General features: G+C 41.6%; 1 protein-coding gene across 1 annotated transcript in view; it reads right to left on the reverse strand.

The window, feature by feature from the left end:
- Positions 1-2,754: 2,754 nt before the first annotated feature.
- RBM28 (RNA binding motif protein 28) overlaps positions 2,755-18,796 on the reverse strand; it is a 34,282-nt gene continuing 18,240 nt past the window's right edge. Inside the window, exons 11-19 of the mRNA XM_080666321.1 lie at positions 17,140-17,213; positions 16,196-16,331; positions 14,356-14,420; positions 12,252-12,410; positions 10,098-10,247; positions 9,694-9,768; positions 7,005-7,261; positions 6,304-6,403; positions 2,755-4,337 (exon numbers count right to left, since the gene is read on the reverse strand). Of these exons, the coding sequence (XP_080522447.1) occupies positions 4,203-4,337; positions 6,304-6,403; positions 7,005-7,261; positions 9,694-9,768; positions 10,098-10,247; positions 12,252-12,410; positions 14,356-14,420; positions 16,196-16,331; positions 17,140-17,213 (1,151 nt within the window). The 3' untranslated portion in view covers positions 2,755-4,202. The remainder of the gene's footprint in view (positions 4,338-6,303; positions 6,404-7,004; positions 7,262-9,693; positions 9,769-10,097; positions 10,248-12,251; positions 12,411-14,355; positions 14,421-16,195; positions 16,332-17,139; positions 17,214-18,796) is intronic.

An 18,796-nucleotide genomic window follows, 5' to 3' on the forward strand; every position in this document is an offset into this window, starting at 1 on the left:
CTCATTGCATTCGTGTTCCCCAGGCAAGGTAAATGGAGCTGCCCCAATAACACAAAGTCAGGTGTGCCAAAGGAGGACACCACACAAGGAACCTGGTCTGTTGAGAATCCGGTGGATCATTTGTCCTATCACTTTTTTTTAATCCTCACCTGAGGATATGTTTTTATTGATTTTAGAGAGAGAGGGAGGGGAGAGAATGAGAGAAAAACATCGACAGGTTGCCTCCTGTAATGCGCTCTGACCAGGAGTCGAACCCGCAACCTCTTGTTATACGGAACGACCTCCAACCAACTGAGCCACCTGGCCAGGCCTGTCCTATCATTATTTTAGAAGAACTGTGCAATCACTTTCCAAGCAGATGAATGTTTCAAACATCCTGGGTTGCTAAAGCTGACAGAAGAAATATCTAGATCTAAGAAAATCTGGCAAAGTTATCTGAAGGAACACTAATTTTCATCTATCCTAAATGTTAAGATGTATTTTTGAATGTTAATTCATAGATTTAATTATTAATGTATTTTAGGGGAAAAAGTGGTGAGCAGACTGAGTTGGCCAAGGGAAAACAGGTCAGCTGACAAGCAGGTTGTGAATATTCCATGTATAACCTTAATAAAGTGGCTTACTCCCTCCACAGTGGACTGGGGGAGATGTATTGTCAAGTTATTGCAAGAACAGTTCAAACTCCCCAAGTCACACTGTCTCAAGGTAACTGGAGATAAAGCCCCTGTCTAGTTCTCTCTGTTTTACCCATCTTTAAACCAATTAAGGGCATTGTGGAGCATTCATTTGTTTCCCAAGACAGTGCAATGAAATAGCCATATCCCTGGGTCAGCAATAGCTCTGAAGAAAGCATCATTTATTACAGCACCAGGCTGGACTAAGGAATGAAGCACTTTGGGCTATATTTAACTCTTTCTCTGGCCTCCTGAGTACTGTTTCTGCCTTTGCCCCCTTATTTTTTCATTCAAAAAAAAAAAAATGTTTACTCAATACCTTCTATGTGTCAGGCTCAATTCTAGGTGCTGTGTCTACATGACTGAACAAGAGAGATCAAGTTCCTCTCACAATTTTATGAAACTTCAGGCTCTAAAGTAAGCAAGCAGGGGAAACAATTATTTTCAGGTAGAGATGAGTGCTAGAAAGATAGTAATAAGCAGGATAATAGAATTCCGTGCAGGTAGGACAGAGAGAGGGATGGAAAAGCTCTACTTTAGTCAGGGAAGAGCTCTAGGAGGCAGTGACCGCGCAGTTGAGATTTGAGCCATATAAGCAAAAGATCTGAGTGAATATTTCTCCAGGCCAAGAAGACAAAGGCTGCCGAAACCGGTTTGGCTCAGTGGATAGAGCGTCGGCCTGTGGACTGAAAGGTCCCGGGTTCGATTCCGGTCAGGGGCATGTATCTTGGTTGCAGGCACATCCCCAATGGGAGGTGTGCAGGAGGCAGCTGATCGATGTTTCTCTCTCATCGATGTTTCTAGCTCTCTATCCCTCTCCCTTCCTCTCTGTGAAATATCAATAAAATATATTAAAAAAAAAAAAAGACGACGACAAAGGCTCTGAGGTGGCAAAAAGTCACATGAACTGAAGGAAGGCCTGTGTGGCCAAAAATGAATATAAGGTCAAGAGTGGATAAAAATGAGGTAGGGGAGGTGACAGAGGCTAGAGAACCTAGGGCATTGCATGCTTTGGGGAAAAATTGAAATTTCAATCACAGTGAGATAAGAATAAATGAATGAAGAAAATGTGACCTGTATCTATAATAATAAAAGCATAATATGCTAATTAGACCAGATGTCCTTCTGGATGACCTTCTGGATGAAGTGGGGGCTGCGAGGGAAGCCTGGGTCCCAAGTGCCTGCCAGTGGCCGGAGGGAAGCCCGGGTCCCGGGCACCAGAGGGAAGCCGGTGCCAGCAGGGAGGGAAGGAAGGACTACTCTTGTACAAATTTCATGCATCGGGCCTCTAGTATGTAATATTCATCCATGAAAAAGAATGGAATGTTGCTATTTGTGACAACATGGATGGACCTTGCTAAGTCAAATAAGTCAGAGAAAGACAAATACAATATGTTTTCACTTATATGTAGAATCTTAAAGAAACAAACAAGAAAACCCAAGTTCATAGGTAGAGAGAACAGATTAGTAGTTATAGGAGGAGGGTGGTGCGTGAAATGTGTGAAGTGAGTAAAAAGATACAAACTTCCAGTTATAAAAGAAATAAGTAGTGGGGGTATAATAATGTATGTCAATTACATCGCAATTTTTTAAAAAGTGAGATGAAAACCAGTGGAGGGTTTAAACAGGAGCTAAACCATCTCAACCATGGCCCAGACTTAATGAGGACCAAGTATATGAAGGATATACTACATAGAGCAGCGGTCGCCAACTGGTGGTCCACGAGGTCTGAAACCTGGCATAGAGAATGATCAGGTTTTCTCTTGAAAGGGGCCTCAGGGCCTGGGGTGAGACATATCTTGGGTCACCTTGGGGCCAAATAATAATGAACTGACTGATACCACCTCCTTTAGCCCAGTCGCCTGGGACTGGAATCCCCTGGACAACATCATAGATTACTACACCCACACTTAGCTGTTCCAGAGGTGGGACTCATGCCCCATTGCAGGCCCCACCTGCATTACAGTTCTTCCTGATACTGAATCCAAACCTGATTCCTTGTGACTTTTACTCATCTGCCCCTTATACCCAGGCTCTACCAACAGCTAATACACTGCAAGAATTCTCAAGCAGGTCAGTACCAGTTACTCATCTGACTTAACTTTTTATTATGGAAAACTTCAAATGTTCACAAAAGCAGAGATAAGAGTATAACAAATCTTTTATTTACCCATGACCAACTTCAACAATAACCAACTCATGATCAATTTAGTTTCCATCTGACATTTTTATATTCTTGGCTAACTTCATCATTACATGTCTTACAGGTGTGGTCTGGTTGCTCAGAGAACTAGCAACTCACAGGAGACATCCCATTTCCACTAATACAGCCTAACAGTCCTATTAGACTGTGGTAGCCACGTTGTTTCTCCAGTGCAAAATCAACTGCCTCAAACTCTCCCACCAGAACTTGTGCAGTTTTTGGACCCAAGGGATGGAATTTATGATGCTCCCTGTGATTTTCATCCTATCAGATTCAGTTCATCCTTTCAGGTTATTATGATCCTTTTGGACTCCAACCCTCTAATATTCACTATCCCTCTCAGCTTTTGTGACACCATAAATTCTGAAAAGTAATGGAAGTCATTTCTGTCTTCACTGAGGTTAAATTGAGAAAGAATATGAACACGCATAAGAATTAATTAGAAAAAGAGTTTAGAGCTGGGAAGGATCACACAAAACCTTTAGTTGAACTCCTTATCCCACAGATGGAGAAACAGACTTACTTGTCTGGTTCAAAGCCATCCATTAGGTAAAGGCCGGTCAGGCAGAGGCTAGGCCTCGAGCTCACTGCTCTGTCTGCCACCCCTTACCTCTCTAAGTCCTCAGGCGGAGGCGTTTGATGATAGAAAATGCAGGTTATCACCAGCCAGGCTAGTGTCTGTGGACAACTGCAAACTGATTTTTTGTCGACTACCAGCAATAACCCACTCATCTGGCAAATAATTATCACATGTTGCTCTCTGCCAGACCCATTGCCCTCAATTACTTTCCAAGTTTCTCCCATCCTCAGAGATTAGGTTGGAAATAATTTTTCTCTGCTCTTTCTTAATCAATTCCTGCAGTATATAGGACTCTGTAAGTGAATTAGAGTTAGGGATATAAAAAATGTTCATAAATAATAAAGGATTCACATATATCAGAAATAAGAGTCTGTTATTCAAAAAGTCACAAAATATCTTATCTACAGAAGACACTTAAAATATACATCTTAAAAATTCAGCACTCAAGAATGCATTTTACAATTGTTTCCATTTGAGAAGCAGAGTTAAAATGGATAATAATTATAAACACAATTTCACATGATAATCTGGGTAATGGGCAAGAAGCATCACCATGTTTTTCTTATATTTCTCTTTATGGTTAACTAACGACACAAAGTCCAGATGAGCACAGCCCAGGAAGCCCCCGCAACAAATCGGCAGTGCGTCGGGGGTTCTTCCCCTCAGTAAATGGCACTGGGGTGGGAAGGAGCCTGGGAGCTTTACCAAGAAACGCGCAATCCAGCTCTTATCCAGCCCGCTGGCATCAACTGTCAAACCACTTGCTTCTCTTTGCGAGAGGCACTCCTTTAGAAGATCCCAATAATTTCTGCTTATATTGTTCAACCAGCTGGTTGAAGCGAATTTCTGTCTTATTTCCCTTAGCTTTTTTCTTAGGCACCTACAAATGAAAAGAAAACAAAAGATAGTCAATTTCAAGCAGTAAATATCAGATTACCCGAAGGCCACCCAAGAGAAAAAAAATAAGGAAGTATAGCGATCTTGTCCACCAAAAGAAAGGAACTTCCAGAGAGTGACCCTTGCAGAGAAAAACCCTCAAAGAATCACCCATTGGTAAGAAATCAGACCAGGAATGCATAAGAGAACACACTGCTCAGGTGTTTCAGAGGCCACTCCAAATGCTCGCTTGAATCTCCTCACAGGTGAGTCAGCCCAGGTGTGGATGCTTTCCTTTGCCCTTTCCCTCACCAAGAACAACGCACATTGGATTTCAGAGACAGAGCTTTATAAGACAGTATGTATAGGTCCGAGACTTTCCAGACACAAGAGATTTTTTGAGGATGATGGGAAACTAATGCTTCGGATACTCTTAAAAGAGAGTAGGGAAGGAGAAAGAAAGCTTGACCTCAAATGTTCAAAAATTTAAGACTACTATGCTCTCCGAAATGGAAGTAGGGTTCTTTGGAAAAATGGCTAATGCCAGGACCAGGGAAAAAATATGTAAGATGAGCTGGGACATATGATTGTACTAGAAAGCAAGGACAATAACAAAGACAGGGTTATCTCACAAGGACTCAGGGGTCAACCTGGCAAAGTTTCTGCTGGCCTAACAGGTATGACTGCATTTGATGGAAACACATCAAGTATATAAAAACTCAGGAATTCATAATACTATAAAATCTTACTAGTCACCATAGGAGGTTGATAGGACACCAACTCATTATTCTGAAAACTGATAAAGAGAAAAAATATCTAACATTTATCCTGTCTTTCCTATAGTATATCATGGTAACCAAAAAGTTGAAAAGTTTCTTTTTTCTAGAATTCTACTAAAAAAAAAAAAAAAGCAAAGGATTGATAAAATTAGAAAATCACCATTCTGCAACCCAAATTGAAATAATGGATCTAGACAGCAATCCTTAATGGTGCTAAAACCATCAGGTGAGAGGTTGGTGGGGGACTTTACAAATGGAGGGATAAGGTAGACAATCCCTAAACCTACTGATGAGTTTGAGCATCACCAAAAATGAGGCAACCAGACATTAGATGCCTTATGATGCAACAGAAAGCACACAGCATTACCTATGAAATACTTTTGCCAAGAAAACTGAACCTGAATCAAGCCTCTAGATATGGCTACCAGTGTATAGACAGTATGGGGTGTTATAGAAACAATTTAAATGACATCATAAGGAAGAAAAGCAGCTAAACTTAAAATGTAATACATTCTAAAAGGCAAATGACCTGGTTTCTCCAACAAACTGAGAGCATGGAAAAAAGGGGGCTGACAAGGAAGACTGGATATTATTGGGGGGGAGGGGAAGAATTTAGAGATATAAAACCAAATGTAATATGGAGACTTTGAATGCTGCTTCATTCCAACCAACCACAAAAAAATATTTTTGAGGCAATTGGGGACATTTTAATATGGGCTGTGTATTAGATAACATTGAGGGCTTCTTGTTAATCTCATTAGATGTGATCATAGCTCCGTGTGTGTGTGTGTGTGTGTGTGTGTGTGTGTGTGTGTGTGTGTGTGTGTGTGTGTCCTGATCAGTTGGAGATGCATTCTGAAGTATTTTTTTGAGCAATATACATTTCCCCATGAGGCACATTTATAAGTGAAGTAGAGTTTGCTTTAATGCCCTGGGGGCAGGGAGCATGTATGGAGGACAGGTAAAACAGGATAACTGTTGAAGCATAGTAACTGATATGTGGGGGTTTATTTTCCTATTCTCCCCACTTTTAGGACTGTGTGCCTCAATATCCACTAAAAAGCTGCAGTCCTGCATGTAGCTGCAATTTAGAAGCCCCCTTTTTTTTTTTTTTGCTCAACTAATCAAGGTAAAAAAGCAGCTGCCAGCCCCAGCAGAGCATGTCATGCCAAAGCCTCGTGCCCTACTCACCTGCTTGGGAGATAATTTCTGCTTCTCTTGCTTCCACTGGTTTATCTGGGGCTTTGGCTTTTTGGGAGGGAGAGACTTCACTTTGCCTTTGTCCCGCAACCTGAAAGAATACAGTCATGGGTCACCCCGAGTTCCTCCTCTAATTGGCACTCCTGAGGTTCTCTCAGCCAGAAAGATAAAATGCCTTTTCTTATACTGGCTTTTTCTAACCCATGACAAGTCATTCTAAAAAGGGATATTGCAACAGAATGTCCTAAGGCTCAACATTTGTACATTTGGTTTTTGTTTTGGTTTAAAACCTCAAGAGAATCTCAAAAAAACTTCATTTATTTAACAAATATTTTTTTGAAGATTAACTTTTGTTCATAGCACTAATCTGAGGCCCCAGACAGAAACTGCAGGGGAACCTCAAGTAAGTGGGCCTCAGCTGACAGATGACCATCTGGACAGGAGGAAGCTCTTCAGAAAAGGAGGAAAATGGCGTGAAAGCCGCCCTGCAAGGCTCCTCTGAGGCCCCCTCTGCCAGTCCTGTTCTGGCTTCCTTGTGGTCCAGGATTGACACCTCTGCTTGTGCTTTGGGACGGGCACAGCACTAAACATCCCTGCCATCCAAACAAAAGCCACGAAGAGGAAAAGAGCTAAGCAACAACAAACCCTCTCAGAAGCCATCCACGGTCCTACGCCGTCACCCTGCCTCTCACCTGATTTTGGGTCCTCGGTGTGAGGGTAACGCCAGGACCTTTCTTCTCTTCTTCCCATCAGGTAACTCCACCTGCTCCACTTCGGCCTTGGTCTGGAATCCTGCCCATGAGGAGGAGCCTGCCTTCCCCTTCTGCTCTGGAGGGGCCTTGCTTTGCTCCTGTGTGTGGTTTTGAGCTGCTTTCTGTTGCTGGTCTTCTCTAAGCTCCGGTTGCTCCTGTTGGAGCTCACCAGTTGTGGACTTGGATTTCATTTTTTGCTGCATAAAACAAGAGACCGCCACCTAGTTTCTGAATGAGGTTTACGTGCTGGAAACACGCAGCACAAGAGTTTTAGGTGAGCTTGGTGAAAAGAGGAATTCTTCCAACCAAAAGGTAGAGACTACAGGAAAGTGAATACAAGTGGTTCACAGGCCCTAATATAATAACAAATGGTTACTGAGTAGAGGCACAAAATAAATATTTTCCTTTCCATATGCAGAAACAGAGGGAAAGTACATGCATGCACAAGTCTTAAAGTCAGTGGGATGGAGGGGCGGGGGGGGGAGGGGAAGGCTAGTAACATGGTAGAATTACTAAAGGTGAAATAATGGGAATACCAGAAGAAGAAAGAAAGGAACAGAAGAAATATCTGAAGTAATAAGGACCGAGAATTTTCTTAAATAAATGACAGACACTAAACCACAGATCCAGGGAGCTCAACAAATAACACAACAAGATAAATACCAAAAAATTTACACCTAGGCATATTATATCAAACTGCAGAAAATCAAAGATAAAGGGAAACTCTTGAAAGAAGCCAAGGAGGGGGGGATCCCTTACCTACAGAGAACCAAAGATAGCATTACATTGGATTTCTCTTCAGAAACCATGTAAACAAGAAAAGAATAGCATAAAATATTTAAAGGCCTTTTTTTGGGGGGGTGGAGGGCGTTAAAGAAGTCACGAACCTTCTGTATCCAGTGTAATTATCCCTCGAAAGTGACAGAGAAATAAAGATTTTCTTAGACAGCCCTGGCTGGATGGCTCAGTTGATTGGAGCATCTTCCCATACACCAAAAAGGTTGTGGGATCGATTCCCAGTCAGGGCACATACCTAGGTTGTGAGTTCAATCCCTGGTTGGGGCATATATGGGAGGCAACTGATGGACGATTCTCTCTCTAAAAAATCAATAAAGCCCAGCCGGTATGGCTCAGTGGTTGAGCATCAACCTATGAACCAGGAGGTCACAGTTCGATTCCCAGTCAAGGCACATTCCCTAGGTTGTGGAGTTGATCCCCTATGTGGGGCGTGCAGGAGGCAGCCAATCAATGATTCTCTCTCATCATTGATGTTTCTATCTTTCTCTCCCTCTCCCTTCCTCTATGAAATCAATAAAAATATATTTTTTTAAAAAAAGGAAAGAACATTAGAGAAGGAATAAATGAAGATTAAAAAAAGATACTAAAAAAAAGATGCTATCAAGGATGGTACATATTTATGTTGCACTAAAGTGGAAAAAGAAAATGAAGTTTCACATGAAATCAATATTGTATTGTTTTGTCCTTTCTCCTTAAAAGTTGAGATAGGCACATTGATACACAAAGATCTATTATATGCTGTTATATGCCGTCTCTGCTTCTAAGTGGTAAGGGCACATACAGATGGGAAGAATAGTGTCTACCTTTCAGGACTCACAGCCTAATGGAGATAAGAGACACAAATAAAGTAGCTTTAGAATCACCTCCTGAAACAATGGCTTAAGGCAGGAAATAAACCCAGAATAAAAAAGTTGCCTTGAACAAGAACCAGATCACAGGTTTTCAACCCAGGGCATTGTATTAAGCACTGAACCTACTCCTCTACTGGTCATGCTCACACTATCCACCACAAAGACTACAAATGTCTGATATATATGCAAGCTAGGGTATAATAGCGAGGTCAGCTGTAAGAGCTCTGGCATCAAGAATAGTCTGGTCCTATGTCGGGGGGGAAATGGGTACGAGAGTATTGACTGTGTGCTGACCATGCACATGCAAGACAACTTACATGTATTAACTCATTTAATCCTTATCAACCATGTGTGGTGGACATTATTAACCCCATTTCACAAACTAGAAATGAAGCTGACAGAGGTAATAACCTGCCATGGAACTCAGTAAGCAGCAGAGGCTGAGTATGAACATAAGTATTCCCATTCCCAAAGTCCCTGTTCTTTCCTCTATACCACACTAGATTAAAAACAGTACCAAAACTATCAGGCATCACATTTCTGGAGCCATCTGAGAAGAAAGAAGAATTATGAAAGAGACAGCTAAAGTCTACAGGTAATGCACAACTTTAATCGTGGCCATTAATTCTGACATATGGACCATCACCAAGCACTGTACAGAGCTGCTGACTGGGAGTATATCAGGCTGTTTCTCTTCTCTCCCTCCTTTCCCTTCTGTGGAGCTCTCAGAAGACAGGCCAGCAGAAGAGGTGGCCTGGAGAGTTCTCGGAAACTATGAGTAAAGAGTAACAAAGGACCTCCTGAGGTAGAGTCCTATTTCAAGGGGGCAGATCACAAACTGAACAAAACAGAAATTTAAATATGGCCTTTAAAAATTGTTTTAACTGAAGTATACATTTAAAAACAGTAAGCTGTACGTTATGTGTTATGAACAACAATTAAAAAATAACAAAAACAGAAAGAACATTTCAGTTCTGTACCTGGCTGCGCTGGATCCTCAGTTCCTTTATTTTAAGCTTCCTTCGATCTTCCAAAGAGAACTCCACTATTGGTCTCTGTGTCAGAAGGAAACAGAATATCATTCATTCGATTTCTTAATCTCTGAGTGCAATGAGCTGAGTTGTCTCCCACCATTGCCCTCTTTTCTGCAAGTCAGAGGTGGCTGCTCACTTACTCTACTTAAAGGTAAGAGGCCCGTGGTTTAGGTAGTCTACACAATTTAGAGTTCCTGCCAATCACCTTATTACCTGAATCACTGCTCATTGCCTCCATCGACTTGCTACTCTTTCCCATCACTCAAATGTCTGAGAGAGCACTGGACACAAAGAAGAGGAATGGTTTTCTGCAAAAGGGGGAACAGCTCTCCCCACAGGATGAGGCTCACCTTCTGAGGCCCATAGATTTCTGGGTTGTTGTTGATGTGGCGTAGGGCAGTCAGGGCATGCTCGTGCTCCTGGAACTCTGCAAAGGCGTAGCCCAGGGACTGACCCTTAATTTTCCCACAAACTCCTTTAAGGTCTCGCATCACCTTACACTATGAGTAGAACAAGAAAAAGAATCAGTAATTACAAGATGAGGACCTTAACAGATTCAATTATTAGGACAGATTCTTCAGCTAGATCACCACAAGAGTTGTACTGAAATAACACTGTGAAAGTCTGTTTTATTAGAATACAGCTACTGAGAGCACAAAGCAAATTAAATATTTTCATGCTTTCTAAGAGTTTACAGACATCAACACTGACCTACAAATAAGCATGCATATAAAATCAACTCTTGAAGAAAAAATTTTAACTACTAACAATACATACAAGTTGAAAGGTCTATGGCACCTGAAGTTGTATATTAAGTTATCACTGAGGATAAAATGTAGTGCTAGAGCTCATCATTGTAGAAACCACTCAGAAAACAAATTACTGCCCTGGCTGGTTTGGCTCAGTAGATAGAGTGTCAGCCTGCGGACTGAAGGGTCCAGGGTTCGATTCCAGTCAAGGGTATATGCCGGGGTTGCGGACTCGATCCCCAGTGGGGGGAACATGCAGGAGGCAGCCGATCAATGGTTCTCATCATTGATGTTTCTATCTCTCTCCCTCCCTTCCTCTCTGAAATCAATAAAAAATATATTTTAAAAAAAGAAAAGAAATTACTAAAGAAGGGAAGGAAGAAGGCCTGGTGGCTTTAGATAAGAAAGGCATTCCAGGCATGGGGAGAAGCCTGCCCAACATGCAGTCTCAGAAATACAAAAAGAAGCTTCAGCAGTCTTTGCTTGGCACTCAGATCCTCCCTGATGTAGCCTTTCCCTAAATCCTTAAGCTGAATGTAATAGGCATCCTGGAGCATTGAGGTACAGCAAGGAATCTTGGGAAAACTGATCGTTCACATTCTATTACTCGTAGAAGCTGTAGTTCTCATTTTGGAGAGGTCTAGGATTAGGACCACTTGGATGCTCATTTGGTGTTATGTCCAGTATCTACTCTGTGCCATGTACTATAGGGAAATCAAGAAAAACATAAAATGAGGTTCTTGTCCTCAAGAAGCTTACTCTCTTGCTGAGATACTATACTCACACATATGAAAGAACTAAAGAAAAAACTTAATACCATGCAAATATTATAAAACATGTAAGTTTCTCTAAATGACAGGTTTTAAATGTGCAGACACTTAAGTGTTGTGGATGTTGATATGAGGAATTACACAACTGACCCCTATACCAGTAACACTTTGAACAGTTTTACCAAGAGTGGCATGTTCACATTCTCTCACGTAATTCCCCAAATACCAATACCATACATTTTGGTGAGGCTCTCAGGGATTAGGAAAAGTTATGGGGATGAAACAGAGCACAGAAGATTCATAACACTGGCTTTGTTACTTTTTCAGTAAATACTGATCGATAGATTACTATGTGCCGGGTGCTATGCCAAGCATTAGAAACAATGAGATGACACCTGCCCTCAAAGAGCTCAGTCTGGTTGGAGAAATGACTGATACACAATTACAGAACAGTGTAATAGTAAGCACTATGACATAGGGATGCAAGCGTGCTTGGGGCAAATAGGAAACAGAAAGGCTTCTGTTCTCAGTGTCTAACCGTGTTTGTCTAGCACAGCTGTTGAAGACCTGTGCAGCTCCCTGTGCTCACCACAGGACACTGAGGACTCTCACCATAGGCTAGGAGCCTAAAGGATAGCAAAATGCTCTTCTAAAGAGCAAAGCACACAGATTATTTTCTCTGCAAGAAAATTAACATTACAGCACCTGGCATAATGCTGAGCACACAGCAGGCATTCAATAAGTGCTTGCTAAAGTACTTCACTAGGGCAGAGACTGCCTCACATTCTACTGCAATCTGGTCAGATGTGAAAGGCAGTTCTTAGAAAAAAGGAAAAAAAAAAGGCATGAAAACTGCCAAAGTCAGCCCTGTCTGTTGACAATGTGTCCAGAAGAAAATCTGTCAATCTGCTAGTACCACAGCCTGAAAATAAATGCTCAATCTGACCCAGGACCAAAGTTCTGAGTGGACAGGGCCAACTCTCACCTCCTTGATGCGCACTCCCTTCTCCCCTCTAGTGGCATTCAGCAGCAGCTTTCTGAGCTGTTTGTCATCCACGGCCTTGGGGAGATTGTGCAGGCAGAGCCTGGTGCGGGAGACAAAGATATTCTGGTCCTTCAGTTTCTGATGCTTCAGCAGCTCAAACTGAAAGAACAAAAAATTGTTAACAGTCCAATCCACCCTTTAAAAATGCAGGCTCACAGTTCTACAAAAGGAAAGAACCACGACCCCATCCAGTAACTATGCACATAGAGAAAAGGAGGGAAATCACCCACCCTGCAGCCGTACTATCCCAGCACAGGGAAAGAAAGGATCAGCAGGCAAGATGGTGGGCATGTGGGACAGTCATGGATGGCATCAGACTAAATTCGAAATCAGCCCTAACTGGAGAAATTACATGAAATTTTTTAAGCCACAATTTTTTCACCTACAAAGTGCAACTATAGATCAAAATACTAGTATAATGTCAATTTCTCAGCGGTGATGCAAGGCCAAAATGGGGAGATATACATAAAATCCTGACCTCAAAACTTGGCCCAGAGTAAATAATAAATAATACTGTAGTTAACATTTATGCCCAGTCCTGATCTACCCACCAACTCAAACTATCTAGCCTTTCCAAAAGGAAATAGAATTTCTTTAAAGAATACTTGAGAGAATGCTGTCTTGTCTCTACTCTGCCACCCTTAGGCAAAGGAATGTCCATGACCACAGAAACAAATTCTGCTTCTAGAGCATCAGCCTCTACTATGCTGCACAAAACACCGACCCAGGGCAGCCTGTCTCTAAGATGAAAGATGACATTCTTCTCCTGATTTGTTTTTAAAATTAGAAAAATTAGTAGAAAAAGGTTCAAATTACATTTTTTCTTTCATCAAGTCTTCTCATTCCTGCTGCTCCTTATTTGCCAAAGGTACTAACAAATCACAAAATAAATGGATGCTCTGGAAATGAACAGTAAATGGGTATTTGAAGAGGCCTAAGTTCAACAGTCTGATTTTTCTTCCAGGAAAAGCTGTGCCTGCTGTGAATTATAATGCATATAATCTATGAGCTTTTTGCTAGAAAAATTCATCTAAGGGAAAATTAAATGTGTCACTATTGCAATGTGATCAGAAAAGGGTATACAATGCCCCTAAAATACCATTGTTTCCGGATGCTCAGTAACAAAAAAGGTTGAGAACACTAGTCTAGATAGGAAACTACATAAAAAGACACACTACCTCCTACTGTCGTTATATTCTCATCTCTGTCCACCATCTTCTGCACTTTCAGGTTCCACAGCTAATTCTAGGTTGGCTTAGCTCTCTAAAAGTAAGCTATGTGGGCAAAAGTAAAAGATACTGGGAACTAACATTACCAAGCAGCAGAGGAATTTAAGGGCATCAGTCAGCAGTAGAAACTCTCATAACATGGAGCTTTCCAAAAATGATTGTATAATCTGGAGACCTCCTCCTCCTCCCCAAAATGGACATCTTAACTATCTCAAGACCCACATCTACCTTCTTCCCTACTGAATCCAGCTTACTCTGAACTTCCTTTCTTAGGTTATACTGCATTTACGCTGACACCTAATTATACATAGCCCTAGCCCAGCCTTGGATAAACTACGGCCTGCGGGCCGGATCCGGCTGTTCTATCCGGTTCTCTTGCTCTCCCCTCCGCTCCTTTACTCTGAATTTATATTAGTTCACACAAACACTCCATCCATGCTTTTGTTCCGGCCCTCCGGTCCAGTTTAAGAACCCATTGTGGCCCTTGAGTCAAAAAGTTTGCCCACCCCTGCCCTAGCCTCTAAATGTCTACTACATGATCTCTAAGCATACTATTCAGTAGACATTACTGCTGAGCATTAGGACAATAAGAATAAAATCCAGTTCTTCTAATGGCATATAATGGTGAGCTAATGTTATGATAACTTTGGGTTATTTGCTGTTTCACCTGCGTGCTTTTTTCTCTCTAACAACAGTATAAGTATGGCCTGTTACCAAAACTTGGCTCTTGGATGAACACCTCTACCATTCAATAATTATTACTTATTGATTTATAAGTCATGCAGAACCTGAAGGGTGGTTCCTAACCTACTCACCCGTTCTCTTTTGGCCATATCAGCAGCACTCACACCCTCTGCAGCCTTCGTCCCAGCACGAATCACTGCAGAAAGAGGGAAAAAGGCCAAGACATCAGCAAGGGAATTTTCACTGAGCAACAAGAGGAATGTGATTTGAATGATGCAAGCTCTTTGTACAGGGCCCAGAGGACTTTGCTGGCCAGGACATAGAGGCATTTGGGTAGGGCCAGAAATAGGCTACAGGGCTAACTTTTTAGCTCAGAGCTGCTCTCAAGGACTAATACTCTGAATCAGCGATCGCCAGCCTTTCAGACCTCATGGACCACCAGTGGTCCGCAGACCACCGGTTGGTGGCTGTTGCTCTGAATAGTTTGTAATTTCATTCCTCTTCTCCTTCCCTCCCCTACATGCCCAATACCAGCTGGAAAGACCTAAAGGAAGTTCTGAAAATAAGTACATTTTAGGCATTTGGATGCAAAACTGCTCCACCTGTACCCTGGCCCTTGGAATTTCACTGCTCATGTACTAGGGGATCAATACTAAGTGGTGAAATAAGCCAGCCCAGAAAACAGCCAAATCACCATATAGAGGCCTAGTATCGAACACTAATGACCTACCATTACCAGTCCACGTTGGGCAGTTGTGCAGCAGGTGGGCTGACAAATACTGTATGACCTAGAGGGAGGGATTCTCTTTTTTTTAATTAAAGCTAATTTCTGATTATCCTTTTTTTCTTTCATTGATTTCAGAGAGGAAGGGAGAGGGAGAGAGAGATAGAAACATCAATTATGAGAGAGAATCATTGATTGGCTGCCTTCTGCATGTCCCCTACTGGGGATTGAGCCCACAACCCGGGCATATGCCCCTGACCAGAATCGAACCCAGAATCCTTCAGTCCGCAGGCCAACACTCTATCCCCTGAGCCAAACCAGCTTGGGCTCTGATTATCTTTTTAAGAGAAAGGCACTCTGCACATTTTAAATCCAAAGAGTAATTTTAGTCATAATTTTCACTCCTTCAGAAAACCACTAATTATAAATCGCCCAGCCAGCGTGGCTCAGTGGTTAAGCATCTACCTATGAATCAGGAGGTCACGGTTCTATTCCCGGTCAGGACACATGCCCAGGTTGTGGGCTCGATCCCCAGTGTGGGTTGTGCAGGAGGCAGCTGATCAGTGATTCTCTCTCATCACTGATGTTTCTGTCTCTCTCTCCCTTTCCCTTCCTCTCCAAAATCAATAAAAAGAATATATTTTAAAAAAAGAAATGATGACAAGAAGCAAAGGTAATTTGAGTTTTTCCTCCCTCTTTGCCCTGCCAATCTCTGATGAAAAGGTCTAAAGGCCAGCAGGCAGAAAAGACGAGACTGGCTCATCTACAAGTTGGGTGAAAGTTTCCAAACAGAAAGCCACATCTACTAAAGTGAAATAATAATATAACACTACTGCCCTGGCCAGTGTGGCTCAGTTGGTTGGAGCATCGTCCCATACACCAGAAGGTCACGGGTTCAATTCCTGGTTAGGGCACATATCTAGGTTGTAGGTTTAATCCCCAGTCAGGGTGTGTACAGGAGGCAACCTATCGATGTATCTCTCTTACATCGATGTTTCTCTCTTTTTCTTTCTCCCTTCCTCCCTCTCTAAAATAAAAAAAAAATTTTTTTTAAACAGAAACAAAAACCATTAAAATAATAATAATAATAATAATAATAATAATAATAATAATAATACACTACTATTGTGGACATTGGGGTTTTAATGTGAAACATGCCCCCAAACATAAATATATTGCTGGGTCACTGTCACAGCACAGGGCCAGTTTCTCAGAGGCCTGGTTTATGTCTCCCATCCACTACTCACAGCCTTCTCGGGCCAGGTAGAGGTTCCGGGTTCCAGTCGGCTTCTTCACCTTCTTTGTCCGGAGCTTTGCAGCCTCATCACGGGTCACTGCCAAGTCAACCTTGAGTTGCCGGCCATCCAATTTCAGCCCACCACCCTGTAACAGATTGCAACCCTGTCTCTTAAAACATATAACAAGTAAAAACTAAGCAACTGACAAGGAACAGCAAGGAAAGGGAAACAGCAGACCCCAATTAAGCTATGGAACCCAACCCCAAGATATTGTGGCCCAGCTAACAGTATTTACTATAGCTGTGCAAAAGGCCATGTGTGTATTTAGGGAAGTCAGGACTAAATAATTTATTTTATGGGAGATGATTAGGCCCAAAGTAGGCCCAAACTGAGGAAACTGATCTGTAAATAGGCAAATTTTTAGTAATCTAAAGAAAGCTAATGAAATGGTGGTATTATCTCTACTCAAGAAAATTTAACAGACAATGGCAATACAAGGTAAGTATCTCAAAACAACTTATACTCGGTTATGGAATACACAGAAAAATTCTCCATCATCCACACACTTTCTCAAACATTTACTACCCTTCACAGATGGCCCAATCCTGTCTTGTTCCAGTTTTTCATGTCATTACCTAGGATAGAGGCTGACATATAGTTAGTGATCAATAAATAGCAGGTTCATCTTTCTACCTGTTCTCACCTATAAAATAGCAATAATAATTATACTAACCTTATATAACCCTATAAGGCTGATGTAAGGACTACATAAGACAATGCATGTGCCTATCTAATGAGCGTGCCTATGAGACACTAAGTGCCCAATAACTGTAAGCTTTACTATTATTACATATTGACAACATAATAATAACAGTGCTTTGCGTAAACAGCAGGTGTTGCCCCTAGGAGCCACTACTGCCTGGGTTACAGGGTAAAGGAAATGTCTTCCTTACCTCGGTCTCTGAAGAAGCAGCTGCAAGGCATTTCTGAGCTGCTTCTTGAGTCATGAACTGAGCAAATGCACAACCTGTACAGAGAGACAAAATTCAAGTGAGAATTAAACTCCCATGGCCCACCAGGAAGCCAAAGACAACACACAAATGGTGGGAGGCTGATACAAGTGGAAGGGGTGGTAGCATCCTTTGGTTAAATACTGTTGAGATAGGCACTGTCAGGTACTGATAAAATAGCACAACTGCTCACAACGAATTTTATTATTTCCTTCATCTTTTTCAACACTCCTAGAACTTTAGTCTTACCATCTCTCTCCTTAGTAACAAAGATTCACAAGAAATGCTGGAGAAATTCCAGCCTAACATTTTATTCAGCATCGCTTACTGCATGCCTATTAGAAGATTTAAAAAATGAGGCAGCAACCTCTTAACCCTGAAATTAATTACAGTTCTCACTGTCATCATTGTTACTTGGGAGGCATTAGACATGGGGACACCTGCCTCTTGGAGTAAAAGGCCCAGGCCTCTATCAAATGAATACAGCAGTGAACCCAAAATCCATGAGCTCAATTCTCAACTCACAGTCCAGAATTTCCACAGGTACCCTTCTCACTGGTTAGATGCAGGGTCAATTAGCCCATCCTAATTTCTGTTATTGATATTAAAAAAACCACCACCTTTTTTTAATATAAGTTTCATAATATTTTGTTAGTATTCCCCACTGGGGGAGTAATGTTTTGTCCCCTATAAGAATGAATGGCATAAGAAAGGGTGAAATAGTGCCAGTTGCAACAACATGGATGGACCTTGAGAATATTATACAAAATGAAATAAGTCGGTCAGAAAAAGCTAGATGATTTCACTCATAGATGGGAGAAGGAGGTCCTAATATAAGGTGACAGGAGAAGATTTTACTTTGGGGGGTGGGCACATGGTGCAATATACAGACCTTGTAACATAGAAACCCACACCTGAAACCTATGTGTTCGTGTTGACCATGTCTCCCCAATCAATTTAATAAATAAATTAAAAAAAAAAAAAAAGAATGAATGGCAAGCAGACTCACTGAAAGAACACATGGGCAGGCCAACCCAAGGTTCACCATCTAGTGAGATCTTTTGTGCCTCCTCCAGGCAGAGCAAAGTGTCCCACCCTGCCAGTCCTTCACTCACATCTCTATTTATAGCACCATTCAGATGGCATCTTCACAAAAAGACTAGGTGCTTCCGGAATAAGGGCCATGTTTCTTGGCTGTTCCCATATCCCTAGCACCTACCATAATGCCCAGCATTAATAAATACTCCATATGAAGAAACAAATAAAACAGAAATATGGGGAGGAAATGTTTCTAATAGGCAGATTATTCTATTTGTCCAATATGAAAAAAATGGGTATTTCTCTTTGAATGGGTAGGGATTTTATCATTGGAATTTCCAGGGTCAGTACTGATTTCAGTCTTAATACTTCCCTAAAAGTCTGCAGATAATATTCAGCTCTTCCAGGCAGTGAAATGGCTTGCTGACAGGGATAAACTGGAGGAGAAGCCCAAGGCTCTATGAGTGAGTAGGCAGAAAAAAGTGCCAGAAAATTTTAATTACGAGTTAGGGAAAGACATGCATTAAGAAAAAATAATGAAAACTATACTTAAGATCATTAA

Source organism: Plecotus auritus (assembly GCF_963455305.1).
Source record: "Plecotus auritus genome assembly, chromosome: 4".
NCBI classification, from domain to species: domain Eukaryota; kingdom Metazoa; phylum Chordata; class Mammalia; order Chiroptera; family Vespertilionidae; genus Plecotus; species Plecotus auritus.